At 32.6% G+C, this 23,948-nt stretch overlaps 1 protein-coding gene across 3 annotated transcripts in view; it reads right to left on the reverse strand.

Annotated features, from left to right (window-relative positions):
- LOC124372502 (atrial natriuretic peptide receptor 1) overlaps positions 1–23,948 on the reverse strand; it is an 884,633-nt gene that overhangs the window by 5,395 nt on the left and 855,290 nt on the right. For all 3 annotated transcript variants that reach the window (XM_046830913.1, XM_046830916.1, XM_046830906.1), the window contains 5 exons: positions 10,553–10,702; positions 10,138–10,330; positions 5,982–6,156; positions 4,594–4,692; positions 948–1,039 (listed from right to left, as the gene is read on the reverse strand). In XM_046830913.1, the coding sequence (XP_046686869.1) occupies positions 948–1,039; positions 4,594–4,692; positions 5,982–6,156; positions 10,138–10,330; positions 10,553–10,702 (709 nt within the window). The remainder of the gene's footprint in view (positions 1–947; positions 1,040–4,593; positions 4,693–5,981; positions 6,157–10,137; positions 10,331–10,552; positions 10,703–23,948) is intronic.

Consider the following 23,948-nt stretch of genomic DNA (forward strand, 5'->3'; position numbering starts at 1 on the left):
AGTTTTTTACTTCAAATTTTTGTAAAAGGAACATTCAACTATTTTTATATATGTAAATTGTAGTGTAGATATTGTATTTAATTTATACCCCAAGAAAGTATTGTAAATTGTTTTCAAATGTTATCTATCTTTCTCTTGTCTTCCTGTTTGACTCTGATATATCCAGCAATGATATTATGTGTCGAATGTTTGCAGAGTAAGTGTGTATTAAAATTGAAGTTGGCCGTCACAGCAAGAGTTCTATCATAACGATCACGATTCTTCGATGATATTATCTTCGGTGCTAATTGCCAGAATGAGAAATCAAAATACGAGAAGGTTGCACCCAATAACCTTATGTGTGTTACGTATGTGTGGTATATAACCGGACATACGATATGATAAATTCACTAATCCTGTGATAGAAATTGAAATAGCAGACGTTAATTGAAGTACACGCTAAGGATTTATCTCAGGATACTATGAGTATTGAAAAATAAAAAGGTAATTTTAGTTTGGAATTAAGCTGAACATATAGTGAACCTTCCTTACAAACAGTTGGATGATTACTGGAACTCATTTTGTAACAAAATTAGAATTGATAGTGAAATATAATAAAATATAACAAAATATAAATTAAAATAAACATTTTTATAGTATAATTAAAGTACCTAGTTTACTAACAAATCCATATGCCGTTATATTTAATGTTTGAAAATTAGAATTTAAAAAATTATAATGAGACCAACAGTGAAGGATTACTGCATAAAATGTTCCGTAAATAATTAAAAAAGCCGCTCAAAAATTTTGGAAACTATTTAATATCAAATAATTTTTGTATAAACATCACTTGATACCACTTCATCCATCATTAGATCGCCTCTTATATGATTATTTATACGTTAACTTTATACATTATGTAAATAGAGTACTAAACATTGCCCTTATACATGTGTATGTGTTTTTACCTTCATTTCCACTTCACCTCGAAGTTCCAGTTCAAATGTTCCAAATGTGTCAAGCACTTCTTTTGTGTATGGACTCACGTGGATCTTCAATGCTGTTCAACCAAACATTGTTAATAACAGACAAAATATTTATGCACCTGATATTAATTATTACTAGCCCGTATACACATACTGTATATATGCTGATTATTTTTACAACATAGGAAACAACATATAAACATTAAGCGAGTAATATGTCAGAAAATGTTATATTTTTTGTCTGCCAGCATTTATCGAAATGGTTTTATTTGAAAGAAGGTTTCATGCAAATTTCATGTAGCATTAATGTTTTTACTAATACACAATAAAGTTAAAAAAGGCCAGAGAGAGATGGAAGCACAAAATCAACAATAACTTAATTTGTAAATATGTCAAGAACTGGCTGACCACCAAAGATAACCCTGACTGATTGACTGCCTTTTTGTTAAATGAAGGCTTCAGAAGTAATGTTGAAAAGTATGATATATGTCTTAGGTAACACAAGTAAAAAGGTCATTACGTTTCTGAAACCGAGGGATGAAATTTATGATTAATAATATAATTATATTTTTACAAACAAAAATCTATTTATGTATACCTGTACTCTTAAGACTTAAAAACGCCAATATACGCTTTGATAGTTCACAACGTTAATTCACACATTAGTTTACAACATCACATTTTAAATATTTGTCTTGTACTTAAAAAGATGATATTTAATCTTAAGTTATTTCAACGTGACTACTAACACTACTCTACCTATTCTGAAACTCCTCTGTAATCAAGCTTAATAAAACAGTTTGACACTTGACTGCAGTGAAGGCACTTGAATCGTGAATCTGTACTAAAAATAGATACACAAAAGTATGGTGATTTAGGATTTTACCCGGTTAAAATATGTTTCATCAAATAATAAATCTCTGAGGAAAATAAGGATTATGGGGATGTTTGCTTCAAAATCTCGTGTTCCATGATTAATAACTCGTATCCTACCTCAGTCCATGTTTTAAATGTAAGAAACGTGGTTTGACTATTTATTACATTTTTGTAACTGTCCAAAATCAAATTATTAGTATTGCATCTTTACATCTTTTTGTCGATATTTAGGAACTTTTTCAATTGCTTGATTCATATTTTTCCAACCCAACCAATTATTTTCAAAAACCTAAATTAAAGTGTAACATATATACCTGTATATATTAATTCATCAAGTATTAAGTTGTTTATAGTTAAAGTTAAACTTCGCTGAGACCGGCTGCAATATTTCAAGCCTATATAGTTTATTTCATTCTCGATATGTCGTGTGGACAAATATACGGGCAGACTGTCATACAGCAAATGTTTGGATCGTTCCAGCAGGTAAAAGAGAAATTGTGACTGCCTGTTGAGTGACAGGCTTTAATAACGCTCAGCAAATTCCTATGGAGTAAAATGCACTATCAAACTCGGTGTTTCCATATAAAATTGAAGCTTCATTGAACATTTCTAATTTTTACGTGTTAATTATCAAGATATCATGCGAGCAGACATACATTAAAGATATAAATTAAATTGTAACCGCCCCTTCGATACGTTAAATGATTATGGATAAGGATGATAAAGTGAAAATAATTTTTATTTCCATACTAGCGGGCCCGGCGCGCTTTGCTGCGCATTTCAATAATTTTTTTGCAAAAGTTGCCCGCGGCTTCGCACGCAATTTCCCGTTGAAAACAGTACACTATATTCACTTATTCTTTTTCTATCACATTCTAAACATTGCTGAGATAATTGATAGTCGTTCCATCGTGAGCCTCTTGGGCGTATTATGAAGGTATGTACCATATTCCTGCCTCTATCTAGCTGTTACCCACGGCTTCGCACGCAAATCTTAAGAACCGAAGTCCTTATATTACTTAGTAAATTTTTTTTTACTATAATAAATTTTAGATTAAATTAGTTATATCTCCGATGCCACGATTGAGCTTGCTTTGTTGTCTCGATCGAGAGAATATGTACACACGGAGTTTTGAGAACCATACTTCTGTCAAAAAAAAACAACTAAGGTTGATTTTATAACATTCTTTATATTTGTAGCCAACGTAAGATAGTAATTATGATATCTGCATTACTCTTCTGATCAAGCATGAGCATGGTTTATATTAAATAAATATTGCAGTTAAAGGTGAATTTTTACGTCAAATTTGAATTGTATTATCTGGATAGTAAAGTCTATGTTTAACAGTGATTGCAAAAACAGTTTAAACAAAATTTGTCGTTTCTCTTAAGCTTACTCTATGCTTTAAAACTATAAGTGTAATATATGTTTACAAAGAACAGCTGATTAAAAATTTGAAAAGACGTTAACATATGTTTGCTGCAATGCATTTCTTATGGGTATTTCTGTAACCAGTGGGGCGGAATCCTGAATCGGGAAAGGGATGGGCATAGCTTATAAACCTTCTCCGTGGAAAAATACATATACGTACAAATTTTCATCATGATCGGTCCAATAGTTCACGATTCCATAAAGGACAAACATACAAACATTCATTTTTATATATATAGATTGGTATTAGTCACATTGTATAGATCCTTCAAACTGTGAGTATAAAGAGCCCTCATGTCACACAAGCGTTTGTAACATTGCTCCGGGAATATGACAAGATCTCTGAACAGGTAAAATAATCCGTCAACTAAGGGTATTTGAGCAAGAAAATACAAACACAAAACATGTAATCGGTGTACACAGGTGGTGGCGGGAGTGTTTTGGCAGGGGTTGAAGGGGATTATGGCATACTGTCAACAATTTATCATTGTATCTTTATTTCCCAAGAGCTCAAGCCATATATATCTTACTTTGAGTTAAACTTTCGAATGTGTGGCAAAATATGTTTTCCATGTAAGAACTTTAAGTATGTTTGTTTCATATATCTTACTATTCTATTGTAAGTTGTATTGGATTCAGAGGAGGTGTTTGATAACTTGATTAATGTTTTTGTTTTTGAGGCATAATTCTGTATATACATTTAGAAAAACCAGTCAACACAAACTCAAAGTCAAACTCAAAGGCTAGTTCTTTTTAATCTTATGAAACTATAAACTGCCTTGATTCGTGGAAATATTCCTAAAAAATTTCAATTGGGCATTAAAAATATCATTCTTTCACTAAAAGGTGACCAACTAGAGAGGCGGTTCGATTAATTAAGGGTTATTATCATTTCCTAAACATTTCAACATCAGCTTTGAATCGATCCTTTCAAGAATGTAAATTTATATCGTCTATGCACCTAGCAACATATCACCAGCGAACGAACCACAAGAATGTATAATATCAGAATATGGTTATTATGGGAGGAGGGGAGGGGGAGAGAAAATCTCCTTGGATCTCTTCGGTACAATGAGGCCATGTAGTTCTTGACCTAGTAAATGAAACATATCGACATTCAATGCTAAACAACAATTAGCTTAGACACTAAAACGTTTTATGACATCTGTCACATTTAAATGGTAATACTGAAACTTTTGGTCGGAAAATAGACATTAAGGATTACGTTTCTCAATACATTTCTAAATAACAAGTATCACATTGCTGAAAACTGAAAGTCTTACGAATTAAATACTTATTTACTGAAGGCTACAAAGGTACCTTGTCCATTTGACTCCATGCGGGATGCGGTGTTCACTGTGTCGCCGAAGAGACAGTACCGGGGCATCTTCAGTCCCACAACTCCCGCAACGCACGGACCTGGAAATGGAATATTCCATAGAGAACGCTTCTAAGAAAAGTCCAGCCAGATACGAACAGAATTCTATTAATGTTCAGTAAGTAATATTTTACAAAACACGTTCATGACTGATAACTAATTTTATCAATGATGTTATTTTAAGATTGAGACGTGCATTGAGATATGTATTACTACAAACAGTGATTGAAGTGTAATGTCCCAAGAGATGCCTTACATCATGAGCAGAACCATATATTCTGGGCTCATTGCATCACTAGTTATGCAATCAATATTAGTGATGCTCGATTTGGGTAGGGCAATTGCTCCATTATGACGAAATGGACGTCTTGACCTGAGCGATAGTGTGATTTATCTTTGTCAAGATAGTTTCGGGACACTCTGTATAGGACCCTATATCATAACAACAATTTGAAGTTCTGATAAAATAATGAATTTTTAGGCCTATTATATACAAGTTTGTTAGGAAACTAGCAATATTTTTGTGGTTAAAAGTTTATATTATAAAACAAAAATACTATAAAATACTATATTAAACTTAACTATATTAAAATAAACAATTAAATCAATCGTATTTACATGAAATTATAAACTTTTAGAATTAAAAATACAAAATAATAATGTAATTCATTTCACTTTTGAAATAGCTATGTAAAATATAAATAGTAATAAAAATAAAATATAACTAATTTTTAAGACAACTCTAACCCTACCAATGAAGGCGAAAATTACACGTGTTATCAGTTAACGTCCTAAATACTTATTCTTCACACTTAAGTATAGGTTGATTTTAAATTAAAATATATTATTGCAAGTTATTGTTTTATAATCAAGCACGAAAGAAGAACATTCGTAAATTTAACCGCTTTTTGTAGAATAAAACCAACTATTGTTTGAAAATTGATGGCAACTGTGTTGCTTAGTGGGCAATTTGTGCAAATAAGCAACATACTTATACTTCACGTCAAAATATATTTAAAACCGGCTTTCATCATAGAGTTACTACATTAATCTAACAAAGGTTGCAATGCACTGTTGCATTATATATAAAGTTAAGAACTAGCGTGGTATATCACCCTTTTAATTTAAATTTTCGTTAGTAAATAAATAACCAGACGCAAAAGGCACATTTCTGGATATGTGAAGCATTATTCACAAAACAAGTTTTCTGTGTAAAAGATATACTTTAAAAAACTACCATAATTTTCAGTTAACACAAATGTGTAGTGGCAATATAAGTGAATTTTTAAGCAAACATGTAACGAAAGCAGAACCATTCCTGTGAACTAACCTGTGTGCATCCCAATCCTTAGTTTCAGCTGGTCCTTAGGCCTGTGCCTGATTGTGAAAGTAAGGACAGCATTCAGAAGAGCTAAGGACATACGCGCTATCTCCCGAGCGTGTTGATTACCATTGCGCATCGGTAACCCGGACACCACCATGTAGGCATCCCCTATTGTCTCGACCTGCAAGCAGTGAAAAACTTTATGAAATATTTGCAAATAAAATGAGCTACTAAAACAATATGACTTTTTCTTTCAGAAAAATGGCTATGGATTTAGTTTTATAATATTCACACTTTCATTTCGATTAAACATATGATAGTAAAAGTGAAATGTATTAGCACTTTTTATCACAATGTTGTCATGTTCCAATCAAATTGTGCATTCCTCGGCTGATAATGTCTTGGGCCGTCCAAAGATGTGCCTCTCGCTTCCTTCAAGTCACAGTGCCTACAGGGTGGGTAGGGGTAGGGCGGTTGTCTCCCAAAGGGGAAATGGTGGCTACCTTTGACTTTCATAATCTCTGGTTTGATATTTGACTGGTTTGCGAAGGTTGCATTTTACTAGCTTTCAATGTTATATTAGTTTCTTGTTTCAATTGAGTTGGGTAGGATATTTGCTTCCATTTGAATATCCTTATCGAAATAATTAACAAAGTTACTGCGGTGGAAGTGGTGGGCAACATAATTTTGTCATTTTATTGCTGTTATGAACTCAGTAATAGTCATAGTTTATGGAACAAGATCGTTACAGCTTTCCGAGGTTGGCTACACTTAACCTAAAAGCGATTGTGCCATTGAGGTAGTAAAGGACGCCGTCGTGAACCCGAAATCGTATCCTAAAAAGTAGCGAAGTAATGTTCCTACGCCTAATCGTTTGGAGACTACGGAAGTGGGAAAATACTGAGAAAACATATCTCTGCCTTTAGAGGTTGGAGTTTAGGTGGTCGTAGCACATACTTCCTAATCAGTTTGGATCCCACGTCTCCTCTACTCAGTAGTGCCATAAGTAAGATTATTTGAGACATTATAATTACGATTCTATTTGGAATCAGTGGAATCAGTTGTGGGTACTAAACGTATGAAAAGGACTTAGTATTGCAACTAAGTGTTCTTTCAATCATTACTACTTCCTTCAATTGTCTATAAATATTAGTTTCCTTTTATGTTATTAGGTATAAATGGGTACTGATCAGATATAAGTATATGAGCGATTTAATGGTATCCATACAATGTACATCATAAGTAACAAAAGAAATTAACAAACTCATAAAGGTAATGTAAAATGCTTTGGATACATTCAGTAGTTAATTCAATTGCATACATAAAAGAACTAGCTTGTAAGCTAGTCCTCCTCTAGGTTTCATGTCTTTTTCTAGGAAACTGCTGGATATTACTTATTTTATGCATGAATAGAAAAAGACACTCAAAATCTAGATAGTTTTACTGAGTAACCTCAACTAGTACTAGTTGACGGATTCTTTTAGTGTTGCGCTACAATACATGTCAATGTGCTAGGTCTGGATACAGGATGCACTTTATTCTTCTTTAATGAGACTTCAGTGTTTGTCTTTCATATGGTGTGGTTTATAGTCGTTGTGTTGAAGTTATTGTGTAGTTCTCTGATTTGGTTTTTAATTATACTAAACTGACTTATCTTAACAGTACACCTATAGGCTGTGAAGATCATGTTCAACACAATCCACTGGTGTATAAATATATTTGTGGCTAATACCACCAATGGTAAGAACCGACATGGCGATGTAATTCAGATTTTATGGAAACGTTGATTGAACCTATTTGTGGAGACGAAGAATATTGGAAAAAAGCAATCGTTACCAACAACTGTCGGAACGTATGATTGGCTGGGTATCACAAAAGCAGATTATTTCTTCCAATCCTTTCTGGTTTTATATCGTATCCAATCCCTTTGATCTACTTTAAACAGAGCTGTTCTAATGTGTGTGTTAGTTATGTAATACGTGCAACCAACTCTAATAATCTGTATGCCGTATAAGAAGGGAAGTGGGCTTTTTAATTCGACTTTTTTAAACGATACAGTTATTTATTAAATATATAGATTCAGTATTACTCTTTCAAACATTCTGAATTGGTTTATATGACGATAGCCTTTTTGAATTGAAAGCATGCAGTATTTAAAATTTCGCTTATTGGTAAAATATTTTAAATACAAACAGTACAATTACAATACACAACGCAGTGTTGATGGATATTTTCTTATTACTTTACAGCGTAATTTTGTTCATGTAGGTGATATTTTAAAATAATACAATGTAGTTTCTTGGTGTCGCACAATTACTATTTTTACGACTAATCCGAGTATTCTTGTGCTATTATGTGTTTAGTAAATACAACAATAAAAAAACTATTTATGTAGAATGCAAATTTAAAAATCATATAACAATTTAAATACCGACTTTTAATTCATAAAATAGATTAATAAATACTCATAAAACAATTATTTATCTATTATTGAGATTAATAATGAATATCTAGCCTTTCAGTTAGTTATATAGTCTATTTAGAACAATATCAAAAGATTTACAATCAAACAGTAGAGTATTATAGTGGATACATGGTTGTTTATATGTTGGCAGGAAAGGGTTTCTCTATCATATGGACAAATTGATGAAAATAATGAAAATTGTATAAAGTTTAAAGTTTTATAAAATGAGGAGTGCATAACGATGCTTTCAGTAGCAGATTGTGAAACTTCTAATGTCCTGTAGGAAATAAGTATAAAGTTATATCTTCAAGTGACATTTGGTTATAACCCTGTTATAACTTTTAAAAGGAATGAAAAATGTGCACTGTATTTTGTGCATCTTGGAATGAAGTTGACAGTAGTTCAATAATACTCTTTGTTATATTTACTTTCTGGAAGAACATTTATTTGATAATACACTCGTGTTGTTCCTTAGTAAAAACTGATAATTCAATACTAATATAAAGTGTTTACTCTTATTCTAAATTAAAGAGGATAACCAAATTTAAGAGGGTCGAATTTCTATTTGGTTCCATGCACATGCTATTGCCGTCGTCTATTCAAGTCTTAGTTTTTTAAAGAAAACCTACCATTTTAACGTTTTCTAAATATCCAAATAGCACACTGTTAAGAAAATATCTAACTCGTATATCGTCCAAAGTTTTAAATCTTTAAATCAAAGAAAGAACGTGAGAAAATAAAGTTGATCACTCCCTAACTTTCTTCTCTGAGCGTTTTAGGCTCTTAGACGAAGATCATAAACTAAAGAGCAGGAGATATCAGAGAGCCAAACTTAATGAGGCTTTCATTATCTGATGAGATATATGTACACAACAATGTCTGGTCAAACTTGTGCCTTCTTATAAATTATTTTAATAATATATATTAAACATATCCAAAGTCAAAAATGGAACAGCAATAATGGTAATGGTGGTGTAAAGAAATTTGAGAGGTCTTCTGTACAACAGAATTGTGAATCATTACCTGTCGACATCTGAGCTCTAGGCTTGAAGTGGGTCAGGTCGGCGCTCAGTCAAGATCCCTGAGGGGCACTTACAGTTCCGACGAATATTTCAGCTCATATTACTCACGATCTAGATTCTGTATAGAACCAAATCCCGCTGAGAAGTTATTTCTGTTTCAACTCGTGAATGTTCGTAAAAAGCATTTCTAAGTATGGGGCACTTACAGTTCCGACGAATATTTCAGCTCATATTACTCACGATCTAGATTCTGTATAGAACTAAATCCCGCTGAGAAGTTATTTCTGTTCCAACTCGTGAATGTTCGTAAAAAGCATTTCTAAGTATGGGGCACTTACAGTTCTAACGAATATTTCAGCTCATATTAGCCTACTCGCGATTTAGATTCTGTATAGAACTAAATCCCGCTGAGAAGTTACTTCTCTTCCAACTCGTGAATGTTCGTACAAAGGTATGGAGCACTTACAGTTCAAACGAATATTTACTATTTCATATTACTCGCGGTCTAGTTTCTTTATAGAACCAAATCCCACTGAGAAGTTATTTCCTACAATTAATTTCTAGGTATTATCGTGAATTATCAAAGTATACTTGCTGTCCTCAAAATAGATTTAAGTTTAACATAATAAAGAGTGTATAGGAGAAGATCTGCATTACAAAATTTACAATCCCTTACCTTGTACACATCAAAGTTCTCGATGATGGAGTCAAAACATGTATAAAGATCGTTGAGTAGATCGACCACCTGAAGAGGCGTGCTCTCGGCGCTCAAGGAAGTGAAGCCAACGATGTCGCTAAAGTAGATGGTGACGTGATCATAGGTTTCGGCCACCACTGACTGCCCCAGGATCAACTGACTGGCTACAGACCTGAGTAAATCCAAAAATGTCAGCGTTTGATGAAGGTGGGACTTTCTCTCGATCCGAAAATATTTCTAAATTACTGTACATATTGTATTGGCAATCAGAATTGTCCGCCACTGACTACGACAAGATCAACTAACTCGTAGTGCGGTTTGTATTGATCTCTTGGTAATATTCCGAGTGGCCTTTGTTGTTAATTGCAACAGTAAACAATTAAAATCGGCTTACTTGGGTAGTAGTTGGTACAGGAGTTCTTCACACTTTCTCTTCTCCTCCAAGTAATCGGCCGTGCGCTCCTCTACTAGGGCTTCCAGGTTATTGGCATACTGTTCCATCCGCGTCAGTAAGTTGTCCAAGATATTGTTGCTTTCATTATCTCTGGAACAAGACAAATTCTAGGTAATTGTTTTGAGAAATGATGCATTAATTTTCATATTATATGGAACATTAATTATTGCAGTCCATTCCATCCTGATTAGGCCCTTACCATAACGTCTGGTACCACAAGACATTAATCTACATTATGTTCATAGCACCTGTTCTGCAACATAAAAGCGTACTACCATTGAACTTTTACGGCTATTTTCTTTAAAACACGAGCCTCTCGTAACAATACATGTATCTATATTATTACTGCTAAATGAGATACTCTTTATCATTGTCTGTACAATGAGAGAAATTTATAACAATTGTAAAACATTTATTGTCATTGCGAAATATGAGAGGTTAATGACCATTGCTTATTGTTACAAATATAAATATCCCTTCCACTTTAGTCACGAGAAATTGATTTCATATGTGGCCATTATCTTGAAATGTCAAACTGGATGAATTATTAGATGTTTGATTCGGACAGCACTGATAGTAGAATAGGGCTCAGTGGTGGCATGTTAATATAATCGTAACACTTTAAAACATTTAGAAAGTCCAAAATTTTGAAATCTTAATACTTACCAAAATATAAGTTAGAATAAATTTTGCTTGGAATTACTTTAAAATTTTACTACACGTATTAATGTTAATTTATTTTTTGAAATACTCGAGATAAATACCCAAATGCGAATGACCACCATGTGAAACGTTTTATTGATTAATACTGGCTAAAGAACTCATCCAAACTAAATACAAATACTGCCTCTGTATGAAGTTTAGTCTATTTTTTTTAGTTTAGACTATTATTTTATCTATTAAGACGATAGTTATTTTAGTCAAAATTATTCTCGCAATGTTATAAAAATCTACGGGTGTCTGTCCGTGTCTTCATAAGTGTGTGTCACGTAAAACTAGGCCGACTGTACTGAACATTTACATGTTCATTCACAGTGTCCCTGGTTTTACAAATTATGTACATGAAAATTATGTTAAATAAAATAAGGACGTCATTCATAACGTTGAATTCCGTTATGTACTGTCACTGTATTGTGATTTCCGAAACAGGAACAGACCCCGGCGTGTGTTGCAAGTGTGGAGGAGGAAAACGACGCTCACCGCGGCTCAGGCGCTCAGACGCTCAAGCTATTTTAAATTTATTGTTTATGTTCCTCTGACAAACTTTTTATTATTAAAGTGAGTTTTAATGATGTTTCTAAAATTTAAATATTTCACTATTTTAAGTACATTAAAGCATATTTCATGAATATCTTAATTTAGTGTTTCAAACACTGTTTGAGGTAATTACCAAAAGTCACTGATTAAATACGACTCTAGAACCCATTCCTTGGAACAGTTTTAAATTATAATAAGCTTACAACGCTGTGGTATGAACGATTATCTTTTGAAAAGAAACTAAAAAAATGAGGCTAATATACATAAAAATACAATCGAATGAATAACAACTTATTTTATGCCCAATGCAACAGTTTTCCGATTTTTAATTCAAATTCAACTCATTTGTTATGAAGTATCTAAATAAACTGTATTGTACACAACATAGAGATACATTTCAAATCAAAGTTATTGCACTGCAAATTTGAAGCGTATCAAAACAAACTCTGAACGCACAACCCATCGTACTAAATACCAACAGAATGGCAATTGGCTGCAGTTGAAGACTTCTGACAGTTCAATCCTATAGCTCGGTGCGAGGGTGTTGACTAATAACTTGTCATCCACAGAGACATTTTTTACAATGGCCAAAAAAAGGGCATTGGAATGGATTTTTACCAGTGAAGAGAAGATCCAATGTGAATGTGAAATTGCTGTGGTGGCTCGGTTATTTGTAGACTCCATAAAGCGGTTTTAGTGGCTTAAGCCGATGAGAAACATATCATTCTCCATTGAAACAAGAAATATCATCTCCAGGACCTTAACAGATCTTAACAGATAAAATTTATAGTTATCATACATAATACCAATACAGGGCTCTAATGATGCTAGTGTTAAAATCCAATTAAATTATAAATACATAGCGTATCTGCCTCTGTATGTGCCACTTCTTCTATTCAGCCATGATGTATTTTTCCTTTATTACTGTCAAGTTGGACTAGTCCTTTTTCACGTAAGTTAAATCACACAATAAAACTAAACTAGTTGTTGTTATAGCTTTTTATTATAATTATTAGATTTCCTTATTCATTGTTTTAAATTGTATTTTATGTTGCTATTTTAAAACAGTAAGAGATAGTTAAAAACTTTAAAATTGAACAATAATGTATGTATTTGGAAGTTTCACGGAACGTTCAATTTGTTATACGTTTCTACTGATATATTTTGAGTCTTAGCCTTCTTGTATTCTTCAACTTTGCATAATTTTTTTATTTTGGAAACCCAATTAAGAGTACTATTATCACGTATTTTCGGTAAGAGTACATAAGCTATAATTTTAGAATAATTTTATGCCCTCACCTATTGTAAGCAAATAAAATAATGCTTAGTTAAAACTTCTTTTGAAATTTTTAGAACACCTTTAAGTACAGTTTAAGGTAATTAACTTTTATTTTCGCCCAAACAAGAAGTGTAATTAGATATTTTAAATGTTGTATCACACAACCCATGTTTACATTTCTCAAAACCACCTTATCTCCCAAATTGTCATGGCATGGTCACTGTAAATACTACATGGATAGACTAAATTAGTATATAATATTTATACGTAAAAATATGCATGTACACATATATTGTACGGTCATTTTACAAGAAATACTATATTTGAGTGTTCACTATTGTTATTTTATTAAAAACTAAATTTACAAATGTAAAATAATGAGAAAAACCTCGTAAACAAATAGATTGAAAATACCACCTTTATAGTTTTATTTCAACTCCATTTAGGCCAAAATTAATATTTTGCTATGAAAATCTTTGCGTAAAGCTCATGGGTGTTTTAGTTTTATTAAGTATAAGAAAACAATTAAGTACGTTTTAGTATTAAACCTTATAAGACATTTTAAATTTATAGATAATATAGCATTTTTGCTGAAGACATGAAAATCATATAAAAGAAACAAAAATAGTCATAATTGGAAACAGAAAGTAGAGCGTAATGTGAGAGTAGTTAGAGGGGAAAAATTTATGTATAATTTTTCTTACTAATCTTTCTTACGTTTATGAACATATCAAACATAGACCATAAAACATTTCTAAGTACTGTCTTATATAAGTTTAAAAAGTAGCATGCTCGTTGCTGTTATTTTAGCAGTAGTACCAAACGTGCTATGTCAGATATTTAGGTGGTAGTAATAAGGCCCACTTAGCCGTAGTGGAAGATAAGCCATATGGAAATGACGTCTCTATCGAGAAGCTTGAGTAATGAGTATAAAGGGCATTTATCAAGGAGAATAGGCACAAGAGAGCGGAAACTAAAGCCGCTTGGCGGTAAGTTTCTCTCGGATGATAAACCAATAAAACGCCCTGATAGACTGTCATTAAGATTATAAATAAATTTCAATCATATTATGGTAATGCAATAAGAGTAAAGGTGACCAAATTGGATGAAATAAATTGAGCTGTTTGGTAAATTGTTTCCATAACATATCTATAGAAGAAACCCCAAACCATCAGCTGTGTCGATAAATACTAGAAACAATAAAACTATCCTTACAAATGAGCTCAGACACAAATGTATAGTTCGTATTACAGTAATAGAGGCTGTGAATCCTGTATTACAAGCATTAGCTCAACCTGGTCTACTAAAAATGCCTTCATAGCAAATCGCAAAATGTCAACAGATCTTTTATTAATATTATTAGGAATAAAATAAAAAATTGTTAAAAAAGACCTATCCTAACTCATGCCATCTTAAAATTTAATGATAAAATCTTAGGATGACTAGTTTTGAAAGGACTAGAAACTAGTGAGTATGGCATAAACACTAGTCAGGAATCTGATCTCGTCTTCACAAGGCCCATAAAACTGCCATAGGAAGCGCCACAGAAGAAGGAATTACCATTACAATTAAGAGCCTTAAATCGGAGGAGGTATATCTCTCCCAATGCTGTACAGGAGGATGTTAAATTAAGTGAACCCAAATATCCCTCAAATAAACTATATGTTCTTACCGTTGTCTAAAAACTAGTTTTTTAAATTTTGGGAACAAATTTCTCAGGTACTAATACAGATATTGATATAGAAATTTTACTGCATATCAAATTGACAAAGTGGATTAAGGTTAAAAAGATAAAAATAATAAAATATATTAAACATTTTTATTCAAAGAATCATTGAAAAAACACTTATAGTTTTTAAATTATATTGAATCCTAGCTTAATGTGCAATAATCAAGCATGCCAATTTTCCGAATGATAAGTGCAATGGTTCCTTAGAAATATGCTCCTTAAGTTTCTACTTTTAACATTGGCATGGTGGGCACCTTCTTAAGCCAAACCTTGGCAGTTAAGGCTATAAGTACGCATATTCACAGCATTTTAAAATGTATTACAAAATATAGTAAAAATAACACAGATTAACGCAATAAATCAAAATTAAAAGTAACCAATTTCCTATAATCTTCCTATAAACTTCAACAGTCTAAAACAAATGTCTTCAAATATTTAGTACTTCAATGAACTTGAGGATTATCTAGGTTATCTACACGGTTGGCGTTAAGATTATTATCGAAACGGCTGACAAAGAACTTCATACGGCTTCACCTTACTCAATGAAAGGTCACGTGATCATAGCTCGTATCGTCTTTAACTGTGAGGCTAGACCTTGAGAGATTGAAGGTAATTCGGACTGACTGTACAGTTCAACCCCTGTTTGTATGCAATATAAACACTGACAGAGAAGCCATATACAGTTCGTCACAGTTCGGCTTACCTGTAGGGTTCGAAAGAACGATAGAGTCTCAGAAAACAATTATAATTAATAGTCACTATAAAGTGTGGAAATAATATTCGTGGACATGTTAAAACATGTTAAAAATCCATATTTTTATTTTTACGAAAATACTCCAGGTTATTTTATTATTTTCAAAAATTGAAAGCGTACAAGAGGAGTAATAATATGTTTTAATTAAACGTATAGAATACTTTTCAAATATGGCGTACAACGAAGTGATTTACTTCGGGTGAAAATGCATTACTATAATCTTTAAAGTGACTGAGAAATCACGCTTGCTTACTTTTAACTAATTACTATATAAATTTGTCGTTACCTTAGTTTTGACAACAGAAATACAAAATTGTCCGTAGAAAATCACAATTTTGTTTGACAAGTAAACGTTTTTCAACACGAAAATTTGCAATTTAGATTATATTTATACCCTTTAAAACCCATCATATGACCGACAAATTTACGTAAATCTCATATTTTCAAAAACATCGTCTATAAGATAGAATTCATAAGTTAGATAACAACACAATTGATAGGAGTCTGCTGATAATCCAGATTCAATGTATGTTATACAGATCATATACGCTATAGTGAAGGTTTTGTGTATGGAAATCTGACATAAAGATTAAGGTGTTCTGGACACTTTACCTTTAATGAATTAATCTGTACTCTAGACTTTTTATTAGTTATCTATTTGATGCCTGTCCCACTCCAATCGTTTCTCGGATACGCCACTGATTGATGTTTCACTTAGCAGACAATGTGTATATATTATAAGGTTCGGTTATAACCTTCGGTTATATCTTAGAATAATATTTTAACACTACAATGTTGTTATAAAAACCCTTTAACTTTTTTCTATAATTGCATACCAAATTTATCCAATAGCTGTGGTTCTTTACATAATACTGATACAGCACAATTATGTTTAAGTTACAAAATGTTATCGGAACTTTTTCGTCGTATTGTCATACACGAGTATAATGAACTGTTACAAAATAGCTTGTGGATTATTAATATATAGTAAATTATAAAGTGTTTCTTATAAAAAGGTACCCTCTATGAATATTAATCAGACCACGATACATGATCGAAATGAAAGGTTTAATTATGAATAAAGTAACACAATACAATTAATTATAATTTTCTTCCATCAAGAAGATTAAATTAGTAGTCTTTGTAAATTATGTTCTTTTCAAAATATTTATATTTTATTATTTAATGTTCTTCGCAGTAATGAAAACGCTGAATTTAAACAGTGCCTTATTACAATACTCTCTTTCAAATACTTTTACACATTTTTGTATCACAAGTTAGCATACAAATAAATATTAACTCTTATCTGGATTAAACAAGTTCTGCTTTGTTTGTGCCGCTGACAAAGCAAGCCACCTGAACAATATCAACAAGTAGTTCTTCCTCTCCCTCCCCACCATTCACCCACGATCCTGTTATCGATTGAAGCCATCAGCCAACAGATCTGTTCCGTAGAACCTCGGCGTATGGCCCGACCAAGGTCATTATTTTACTGAGCGAAAACCTGCTGGTTTTATACCAGATGAAAACATTGAAGTTTTGCTTAAAATTGTAGAAAACCCAAATTGTCATACTGATCTTAAAGTGAATAAAAAGAATGCAACATTATTCGCAAAAAAGGTTCGGGACAAATCGATTCTACGTTAAGGTAAATATTTGAGGCATGAGATTGAAGACTATTTCCATGATAAAATTGAAAAAATCTTAAATATAGTGCAGAACTCAACATCAAAGACTTGATGTTTTAGAGCCTGAGCACTAATTTAAAACTTTTTCAATGTTGTCATGGAAATAGGTGAAACCATTCAAAAGCACGATATTTTCATGAAAATAAAAAAAAAGTTGTGTAACTTAAGAAATGTTTAGAGTAAAGCAATATTACCTAACTGTAGAGGAAGAGACGGAATGGATAGTTTTCCGTTTACACTCAGCTAATAACGTTTAAAGTAATAAATATTGTATTACCGTATGCAAATCTTAGGCCAAAGTCAATAGTTAACCGTGGGAAAGTAACTTTCCTGTTAAATGGAATGAAGTCAAGAAACACTATTTCAAGTAACTATACTAACATATTTTGTAGTTAAAATAACTATGGCTTTGATAAGATTATTTAAGTAAGGATCAAAATAAGACTAAAGTGAAATATCAAGTAGGATGAAAATTAACGAGCCGTTAGCAGAGTTTTAAAACTTAACCACCCACATCATCTGAGAAAATAAGGATAGCATGGCTTATTTACAACTACAAAGGTCCATATTCCTTAATTTTAGGGAGCAACAACATAATTTTTTTATTAGATTGTTTCAGAACTATTTTTGACGAATAAATATTTAAAACAGTCATAAATTAACTTTTATATTTATGTAGTACTGCATGTAGCGCTATCAAAATAAGGTTCAAAATATTTATGACGGCTAAAAATAAGGGAATCCAGCACCTCTCTTATAGCCTATGTAAAAATTGTAAGTAGTCCTGGAAAACACTGAACTTACATTATTTCACAGAAAACTTTGAAATGAAGAAAGCGTTTTGATAACTATACCTTCTAAAGTAAACATTTGTGTTATTGAAGAATGTGGTATATGGACAAAGCTGACGGACATATGATAATTATTCAAGATATAAACAGATATACTGTAGTGGCATTGATGTAAAGATAAGTTTGCTAACAACTGAGATGATACAGTAATGTCAATACATTACTGTATTATTACATTTATTATTATTACTGTATTATTACATCAATATGTAACGAATTAGTTTATGACAGGATTAGTTGAAGTTAAATTAATTCTGAAGGTAGCCTACTTTCTTAGAAGTAAACACACGTAAAAACAAACAATTACATTACATTTAATAGGTTGGTACAGGAATTCTAGATGTTATTTCAATAACAGCACTAATTTTGCATATTTTGGGGGGAAATGCAAGAGTTGAAGATTACTGAAATATCCTATATTGTTAAAAAGTTATATTAATGAAAAAACCAGACTTATTATTTAATTATCTTGACCATATTTTTATTAAATTTTGTATATATCTGCTATGAAAGTTAAATGATGCGAGTGACATAACAGATTATTATGGCACAATGGTTATGTATGGAAATGTTTGACAGCACGTAGGTGTGACTATGATTTAGAGTGATTGATTACTCCTTGCTGTGTTGACGTCTGTCTGACCGGAATCAGGGATTAGCTACTAACAGTCAAAATGTAAATGATACTTGTCTATAATTTGTAAAATGTACAGTTCAGTTTTAGCTTTTGGAGTCAATCTATGTCAAATTTAATATAAAAAATATAGATCTATGAATATCGAAATAGTGTAACATCAGAATTGATGAAAACGTGAATAGTTTTAAATAGAAGACAAGCATTGACAAGACAAGGAAAATATTGATGGAATATATCTTGACTTTAGAAAAGCATTTATTAACGAGATATACATTTTACTGTACAAATTTTATATTTATGGAGTGAGTAGATTTAGGAAGTTTATGCCTTTTTAAGGCTTTTTTAATAGGATGCTGATTGTTAAAGTTAAAATAAGTCTTAATAATTTGCATAATATATATTCAGGAGTACTACAAGTAAGAGGTTTAGGTCTTAATTTATTTGTAATGTGTATTAATAATGTGTTTTCAAGTTTTAGAAATTGTTTATTTTGCTGATTTCTCGTCAATGACATGTTTCGTTCACGAACAATGCAATAAATAAGACTTTAAGTCTTACATCTGACTGGATTAGAATTTAAACTATTGATGAAAACAATTTAATGTTGTCGTTGTCGAACAATTATCCATAGAAACATTTGTGAATACCAAAGATACAAATTCGTGTTTGTGTGAATATAACTGTGAGGAAATACACTTTGTTAATACCGTAGAATCAACAGATTTTATACGTTAACTCTGAATTTTATTGAAGTACTCGTACTGCTACTTAGAAGATATTATACTGATATACTACGACAATCTGTAACACATGGATGAATATTTTACTCCACTGGATTTACGGATACTTTACATACCGTGGCTTGAATTTAAAATGAGGCATTGGCCATTAACTAGGTAGTTAATTTTTGTATAATTATTAAGGCTATTGTACCCGCATAAACACTTCCTTTGCACACAATATGTCACAGGGGGATTGTTAATGTATTTTGTCCCATTATTTGAGTACTTTGAACACTGTATTAATTGTACAGATTTATGAGTATTCACTTGGTTTTGCTAAACGTATTTTCAAATATTAAACTCAATTGTAATTAGAAAAAAGGATTTATAGCTTTTATGCGACTGAATTTTTCATACGTAATATAAACATCATAATTAATATCATCATAGCATTACAATAAGAAGTCATAAGTCATACGTTAAAGGATTTATTACGAGGTAGGAATAGTAATACAAATTTAACTACAACCAAAAACTCATGTAGATACCACGTACTAGAATCAGGGGATAAAAAAAAATTATAGATCTGTGTCAAGAGTAATTTTGTTAATCTGCAAGTTCTACTAAAAACGTAAGCACCAAAGAACTGCTACAAAGAAAGTTGTAGTTGTAATATCAGTGATCTCATCATAGTGGTAATTGCTCATTTAGAATATTTGATAAACAACTAATAATTATAATAAGTAAACTACTAACATATTATCTCGTCATACCATAAATATCATTCTGACATTTATTTGTAGATTTCTGTTGCATAACAAGAACAGTATCTATCGCTGACTTCCATTACATGCTTTTTGAAGTATATAAATCACAACTCAAGTTTTATAAAAGTTATTATTTCATAATTTATTTATAGGCAATTGTGAAATAATAAAAACTTTATAAAACGTAAATTCACTGAGTTGTTATCTATATACTTAAAAAAAATCCAACAATAGAAGTCAATGATACATACTGTTCTTCTTATGTAACAGAAACATAGACAACGACGGATACTACAAGTTAATTAAATTATTTAAGTGGAACTATACAAAGGTTCCATGATAGAATATTTGTAATAAAACGACAAAACATTGATCCATATACGTCTTGTATAACTGTATTGCTCACAAGAAGGTGAGAAGATGAAGATCAACGAGTATCACGACAGCCATCAGGGTTTGACCGAAGTTTCCCGAACGTTCGATTTGTAAATCAATAGCACCTTAAAAACTAAAGTCAGTAAGGGCAAACTGGACCAGTAAAGAAACCAATCGTTAAAAGAATAACGACCAAGACGGAAATAATTTCCCAAGAGTAATTAAGAAAAGCAAGAGGAAGCTATTGTGCAGATTCCGTCGCTAAAGCTTTTGTCTGTCTTCTTTTGTCTTCGGCTGTCGCTGCCAAACTTGCTTCAACTGTAATTCCTTTAATGTTCCTCAGTGTTCACAAATACCTTTTACTAGCTTATTTGTTTTGCCAAGACAGCACTTTTGTCCAGACAACGACAACAGACCGTTGTTATGAAATTTTTCTTTTGCGCAGCAAAATTACTCAATTTTTTAATAAATATTGTTAGTGACTCATAGAGAATTCGACTTTCAATACAGGAAATATGCTATTGTGGGGAGAATCTAGCCTACCTCTTAAAACAATAAATCCAACGATATTGCACAGCATTTTTCCACATAAAATAAAATTTAAAGTCAAAGCCATTATAAGTTTCTGGCCAACTCTGTAATCATTGACAAAATACAAACATTATGCATTTTCGTTTTGGGGTTCATTGCTATTGTTTTAAATGGAAAAGAAACTTGAACGCAAGATAATATGAAGTTATACACTGAATCCTACTTTGTATAATTATATATACGAATTAACCTACCGTCCTTGAAATTACACCGTTCATTCCTGCTAACAGGCTACAAAGTTCGGCACGTCGTTCCCGAATGCGCCTGTACTATTCCGAGAAGCGACTTGCTTGGACTCTAAATGGCACAATCACATGACGGTGAAGAACTACTATTTAAGGACGTTATGTGATACAGAACTTTTCGTTCGCCGGTCTGTTTAAATTAAGTAAGACTATTTTTAGCAATTGCTGATTTAATTATTCAATATCTCATGTGAATAATTTGCTTCACTTCAAATTATATTTTGTTTAGTCACGTGCAACACGCAACTTTACATAAAATTTTATATTCATCCGTTTATTTATTTTTATAATATGACACTTGAAAATCTAGTCTGTTGGTTGAAACTATGTTACAGATTATTGTTAACGTGATTCAAGGTTGCCACAAAACTTCCGGTATAAGCAACATGAGTCACGATGCTGATCACATGATTCAAAGTTGCCACAAAGCTCCTGGTTATTATAACATGAGTCATGAGGCTGTTCACGATATTCAAAGTTGACGCAAAGTTCCTGATAGTTACACCATGAGTCACGATGCCATTCACGTATTTCACAATTTCCATAAAACTTGTGGTGGTTGAATTTAATTCCATAGAGCTCTGGTATTAAACTACCCAATACAAATACATTGCAAGACACAGCCTAAAGACCTATCCGGCACTCAAGAAAGTAAAAGTTCAAACTCATCAGGACTTTACGTGTTGGATATCAAGTTACATGAAGCACTTTCTCCGTAGGAAATGTGTGTGCTTCCACGCATCTTGACTGTCTCTCCTTGTAAACGCCTGAAGTATGATGCGAAACAAATTCTGAACATTCCAACATTCAAACCATTACTAGTAAAATGTTTGATAAAGTAAAATTTGTAAATATTACGAACCCAATATTTAAACAATCAAACTCTTTACACGTTGCACTTAATAAGAAAATGTAAACTTTTACAGACATGACAAAGACAAAAATATCAGCAAGAATGCCAAAGTTGAACACACCACAAAACACACACACACACACACACACACACACACACACACACACACGCACGCACGCACGCACGCACGCACGCACGCACGCACGCATGCACGGACACGCACGCACGCGCGCACGCACGCACGCACACACACACACACACACACACACAAACAAACACACACGTCTAATGTGCAAATATAATAATAACGGAAGATTAGAAAAGGCGACGGCGGTCATAACCGACGACCGAGCAGAAAGCACCAACAAGATAAAGGAAGGAAGAGTGCTTCTTCTTAGCAAGGAGCCAATACATACAGTGAACCAGACGGACTCAACAGCGAGGGACTAGGAAAGCGACTGGAAGGTGGTGGAAAAGAGCAATAAGGATCCTATATTTGCGAAAGAAGAGGAAACACGTCATACCAACTATCCCTCCGGACGCACTGGTCATTCGCGCGAAGGAGGGGAGGAGTTATGCCGACATCATGAAGAAGGTGAAACCCGGAGTAATCAGTGATTAGGCTGAGGTTTTTGACGAGGCACGGTCGACGAACACAGGACAGGACAGCTTTTGATTGTCCTGGGAAAGAAGAGGGCTGACAATATTGACCATAGACGCAAAAAAGCACTTTCCTATGGTCATTGCAGGTGATTTTTTAGTTCAAAATTAGTGAATAAAGTTAAAAAGAGCCAAACTCGAGAAATAGTATCTAATGTAGCAAAAGTTATGAAAGCCGAAGCCGATGCTGACCGGTTTTTGATTGACGTTAAGAAAGTTAATGCGAGAGTAAGTGCTGCCACTGAAGTTTCAGAAAGGACAGTGACAAGGATTAAAAGCGAGAGGAAAAAAGTAGAAGAATCTGCCACATCTTTCGAAACGCCAAATAAAAATAGAATCTTACCTAAAAGAGTGACGGGATTAGGCGACTTTAATTTGGGTGTTGTCAGGCGTATTGTGGATAATTTTTACCTTATTGAAAAACAACATCCTACTCTGAAAGGTATACAAGAAAAAATGCGATCAGACATTAATTTTACAGGCTCTAAAAGTAATGTAAGCCGCATCTTGCGACGAATGGGCTACAAGTGGAGGAAAACCAAAACAAACAAAAATATATTAATGGAGACTCAAGATATTTCCTACTAATGATTTGCAGTTTTTGAAAAAGATTTCTCAATACAGAGCTGAGGAACGTGCAATTATTTATTCAGATGAATCATATATTGATTCATCACAAGTCTCCAAAAAAGGCTGGTCGGATGATTCCACAGCGGGTTTAGCTGTCCCGTTAACATGCCGGGGATGAGATGGGTTTTATAAAAGACTGCTTAGTTATGTGGCTGGCAAATCACAAAAAAGGAGACTACCATGATAATATGAATCATGAAAATTATAAAAAATGGTTGACAGAAAAATTCATTCCAAACTTACCGCCTAGGAGCGTTCTAATAATTGACAACGCTTCCTATCACAACATGGAAATTGA

Source organism: Homalodisca vitripennis, chromosome 1 (assembly GCF_021130785.1).
Source record: "Homalodisca vitripennis isolate AUS2020 chromosome 1, UT_GWSS_2.1, whole genome shotgun sequence".
Taxonomy (NCBI): Eukaryota; Metazoa; Arthropoda; class Insecta; order Hemiptera; family Cicadellidae; genus Homalodisca; species Homalodisca vitripennis.